Source organism: Rosa chinensis, chromosome 2 (assembly GCF_002994745.2).
Source record: "Rosa chinensis cultivar Old Blush chromosome 2, RchiOBHm-V2, whole genome shotgun sequence".
NCBI lineage: Eukaryota > Viridiplantae > Streptophyta > Magnoliopsida > Rosales > Rosaceae > Rosa > Rosa chinensis.
This window is the reverse complement of record NC_037089.1, coordinates 85,405,548-85,410,080: the sequence shown is the minus strand read 5'-3', so window position 1 is coordinate 85,410,080 and position 4,533 is coordinate 85,405,548. Positions and strand designations below refer to the sequence as shown.

General features: G+C 34.7%; 1 protein-coding gene and 1 long non-coding RNA gene across 2 annotated transcripts; both read right to left on the bottom strand.

The window, feature by feature from the left end:
* Positions 1–292: 292 nt before the first annotated feature.
* On the bottom strand, positions 293–1,303 carry LOC112186237. The gene is made up of 2 exons (XR_002930711.2): positions 1,222–1,303; positions 293–624 (listed from the first exon to the last, which is right to left on the bottom strand). It is a non-coding gene; the product is annotated as an uncharacterized LOC112186237 (long non-coding RNA).
* Positions 1,304–3,055: 1,752 nt separating this feature from the next.
* Positions 3,056–3,861, bottom strand: LOC112183375 (aldehyde dehydrogenase family 3 member H1-like). Its single transcript, XM_024321733.2, has 3 exons — positions 3,749–3,861; positions 3,523–3,619; positions 3,056–3,417 (listed from the first exon to the last, which is right to left on the bottom strand). The coding sequence occupies exons 1-3, from the start codon at positions 3,809–3,811 to the stop codon at positions 3,179–3,181; spliced, it is 399 nt and encodes a 132-aa protein (XP_024177501.1). The 5' UTR covers positions 3,812–3,861; the 3' UTR covers positions 3,056–3,178.
* Between the last annotated feature and the right edge of the window lie 672 nt (positions 3,862–4,533).

Sequence of the window (4,533 nt, the reverse complement as noted above, 5' to 3'; positions counted from 1 at the left end):
TTTTTGTTTAAGAACTGATGTACATTCTCTTTTTTGACATCGGTTTTTATTTAGTAACTGATGTATTTTCTCTTTCTTGACATCGTTTTTTGTTTCCAAATTGATGTATTTTCTCTTTTCTGACATCGGTTTTTATTTTTAAATTGATGTAATTTCTGTTTTTTGACATCAGTTCTTCATCAGTAACTGATGTTTTTTCTTTTCTTGACATCAGTCTGTGAATTCAAACTACTGTTATATCCCTTTCGTGCTGTATTTGGTACTAGAAAGCTTATCCACAAATATTAGGGAATTGCATTAATTTCTATCCAAAATTAGAGCTTGAGGAAGCTTCAAAAGTTTTGCACAATAAACCCTAACCTACTTTAAGGCTAGTCTAGAAGATACCACTACTGCAATAACTACATGCAGTATAATTTGTGCACAATTCATCCTGATATCACTACATCTACAAAATGGTCATCAAAATCTAGCCTTACTCAAAATCATATTGCTCTGCAGCATTGACATGACTGTGAACTAAAGAAACCAGCTCCAGGTCATGCAAAGTAGTTTCTTGCTTTAGCTCCTTTCCTTCAAGATCCTGCCTCTCACTCATCCGATCCAAATCCTTGTCATTCTGATCTGGGTAACATATAAAATCATGGCTGTCAGCACAAAGAGAAATGCTGCTTGCATAAACACGCACTTCATCTTATATGTTAGCACATTCCAAATGATAGTTTAGACCTGATCATCGTCAAGAATTAGCCTGAACAGAACATTTGGATTTTCATCTTATATTATCAAATTCAACTGCATAGTTTACTTCATTTGGAATAAAACAGAACAACCAACTTTCTTTACCTTGAAAGTTGAAACATGAAAATAATCATTTTAAGCACAAAAATTATCCTAGTTTACTTGAGTTGATTATCACGGTACCAGAAACTAACAATTTCCAGTGCTCCATTTGCCTTTTTACAGGTGTTCCACACTATATTCATATGATCATGTCTATTGCATCAACTCCCAACCAAAAAGGCCGTACACTAATATTTTTTCTTATGGTAGTTATGAAGAAAAAAGTAAAATTTGCATCTTCATCTAAAAGAGCAAAAAAGTAAAATCAATGCCCAAATTGTTCGAGAGAAGATATATCAAATAACACTCGACAAAATCAACAAGAAAATACAACTACAACATCCGACTCTGATCCTAAGAACAAAAAACGTTAATTACCTGTTTGAGCCAAAACCCTTAAGATTCCTTGTCTCCCCAACAGAATATTGTGCATATACCAACACTTTGAAGTCTCTTTTTCAATTCCAGGAGCAAGGAGCTACCAAATCCCTGAAATTACTTCTGTACATGAGTCAACCAGTAAAAAACTAAATGAGATTTCTAAATAAGAATTGATAGCATTCCAAGGAAGAGTAATTAAAAAAATAGGGGCCTGGGGAGAACACAAGTCCCAAAGGTAATACGCAAAACCTACAACACCGAACTCAAAAAGTTCAGCATAATGCAAATAAAATGGAGAAGGAAATTTCTTGCTGATTTCGAAGTTCAGTTTGATCACAGATTGCATGAACTGTTAAGGAAAATTTTCATTTTCAAAACTAGAAGTGGTCATTGGGTGTAACTGTGTTGCCATTTTTACAAATGCAAGCACATTATCAGAGATAAAGCAGCCCTACATGAAACAAGAGTATAATCACAAGCAACCAAATAAGAGATGGCAAACGCATAGAGGAAACACCTTGTGTTGGTACATTGAACTGATAGCAGCAATAGGTATCTCAGCGTACTGTGTGTCAGTGGGAACTATTTGGTAAGTGATAGCAGCTATAACCTGCAAAAGAGAAAAGTAGAAGAAAGGAAAAAAAAAACATTAACCATACGTTAATTGTATTAAAACCACAAGATAAATCTAATATATAAGCACTAAAAGTATAAATGAGTGAATAATGTTCTTAATTGAATATTTTCAATTAGAATAATGTACGCGCTACCTGCTTCAATAAAGCGCTCAGCCATAATAGCATTCTGGCATGTAAACTCACCTAGTAGAGGAAATCTGAAGAAAAGCAAAAGAAAATAGGAATCAAAATATAGGAACTGGAAAATGAAAATTAGACTTTAACTAATCTGATCATAAAAGGAAATTTGACACTTGCGGCAAGAAACAAAACTAGACAAAAAGCTTGTCAAGAGTGAAGACTTAAGAGGCAAACCTACTTTACAATGAGACTATCAACTCAATCCCAGTTGCTGAAGTGATATTATAACAAGAACAACATTATAGAGAATCACAAAATAAAGAAACATGAACTATACTCGACCAAAATACTGTAAATATTTTACTCCAGCTGGAATGAGAATATTTTCCTGTAAAGAAACATAAACTATACTCGACCAAGATCACGGTTAGAATTACCCTGTAAATATTTTCCTTTGTCGGCCATGTTTAATTGTAATTACTAAACTATATATGAAATACTGCAAAGAAGCTTGTGGATTATGTATTTTTTTAGTCACAATCAGAGTGCTAAAGTTTCTGCAAAGAAGCTTGTGGAATACTGCATAATTCTTCAACCAGATAATTAAATCCAACTTTAACTTTCACACTATGGCAAACGTATCAATCATCTTTATCTAAAAAAACGTATCAATCATCTAGATATAGCCAAGGTCTCTTCTTTATATTGTCAAAAGGTGAATGTACAACAGAATAAGTCCATGTCAAACCATGATAATAGGTCTACCAAGCAATATACGACCTTTTTTATTTTAAATAGCTCAAGTGGAGTGACTGACCACAATTGAAATCAATGAGTTGAGGCTGGTTTCAAACACTGATCAATTAAATAGAAGAATATGTACGCAAACCTCGATCTCTCACATCAGATGGAGAAAATCAGAAGTGGATAAGGACCAAGCGAGGGTTACAAATACTAAACAACAAATTATGAGGAATTAACTCATTGGATTAAAGGTGAAAATTAAATGTAGCAGCAGGCCTGTAATTAATGCTACGTTCTACCATGAACTGAGGATGGATTAAGGTAAATTCATTCTCCTTTCTTTTTATTTCATCTTTATGATCATTATATATCTACATCATACAGAAAGAGATCTACCACAGAACATTAGTAATAGAATATTGATCAACCAGTGGATCAATATCTTTAAGTAATTAATAGACTACAAAGTGAGGAAAATAAGTACCTGTGTAACATATTTTGTCCCACTTCTGCTCCAGTAGTGCAGATGTTTCAGCAATAGCCCCCTCAACAACTCTCATAGAAGAGCTATCCATATACTCTCCTAATAGTTTTGCAAGCAATGACGATGTGGCAGGAGCAAGTTCTGATGGTTTTAGAACTACAGCATTACTAGCTGCAATGGCTCCAACAACTGGATCAAGGGACAACACTGGAAAACAGGTATCACACTGTTACTATTTTCTGTAAACAGGAAACAGAACTGGAAAATAAGATTTAATCTCAATGCTTAAATCACTAGGTGAAATTAACGTACAGAAAGGATAATTCCATGCTGAAATTATTAGAACAACACCAAGAGGCTCAGACACTATTTCAGCTGAGGAAGGGAAAGTGGTTATTGAAGTTTTAGCCTGCATTTAAAAAGGCAAAATATTACTTACTCTGAAAGGTTGAATGCAAATATTGAAACTCAAACAAATGCCCGTCAAGCCAATACAATTACTACTGCCATTCAAAACATAGTTTGTGATCAAATGTACCTTCTCTGGCTTCATCCATGACTTCAGTTGTTTGATTGCCAATTTACACGAGCTCTTCAACATGCCTATCTACACAACAAAATAGAGCAGTCATATAGCTGTTAAGCAGAAGAATTTATTAGTCAAAGCCCCTTTACCAAGGTACTTACATTAGCCCCTGCAGAAATATGAAGATATAATGGCTTTTCACCATCAGTTGACGCATTTGGTGGATGTTACTTGCCCCTGAAAATTCAATCATATATGCATTACATGCATGATACATGAGGAAAAAGCCAACTATGAATGTGCCACTGTAAACCAACAAACCTTGTTATCACCACAGCACCAGTGCACCTTTGGATCTGCATGTATCATGCACAATCAATCTCAAGCAAGAGAACCATCCATTACGAACTAACACTAAAATAGTTTTCTGTACAGAAAAGAATAAAAAAAAATAAAAAACATTCACCTCCTCCTGTGCTTGGCGTTTTGTCAGCTTGTACTGAATAGAAGAACTTAAACCTGGAGGAGACTGTCTGCATACCTCCTCCAGTTCCAACTTCTTTTTCAGAAGGATCTCTTTGAGCTTAATTGACCAGCGGCAATGCAAGAATTAATAAGCTGGAGGGCACTGTACTTAGGTTTTCCCCATGTGCATTACTGGTACTTCAGTAATAATTGTGGTTCTGTGGCGTATAATAATACACACACACATGTTAATTAATTGAAATTCGAGTAAAACACAACGTAAAGAATCTGTTAATATGGCTTTAAGCTTGCAACGTTGTCTTTGGAAGGAA

Excerpts from the sequence above, each read along its gene's own strand:
- LOC112183375 (XM_024321733.2), bottom strand. The coding sequence starts at position 3,811 with ATGTTGAAGAGCTCGTGTAAATTGGCAATCAAACAACTGAAGTCATGG. Across the intron at positions 3,620-3,748 it reads CATGGATGAAGCCAGAGAAG|GCTAAAACTTCAATAACCAC; the intron begins GTACATTTGATC and ends TTTTAAATGCAG. Across the intron at positions 3,418-3,522 it reads AGCATGGAATTATCCTTTCT|TGTTGTCCCTTGATCCAGTT; the intron begins GTACGTTAATTT and ends CCTGTTTTCCAG.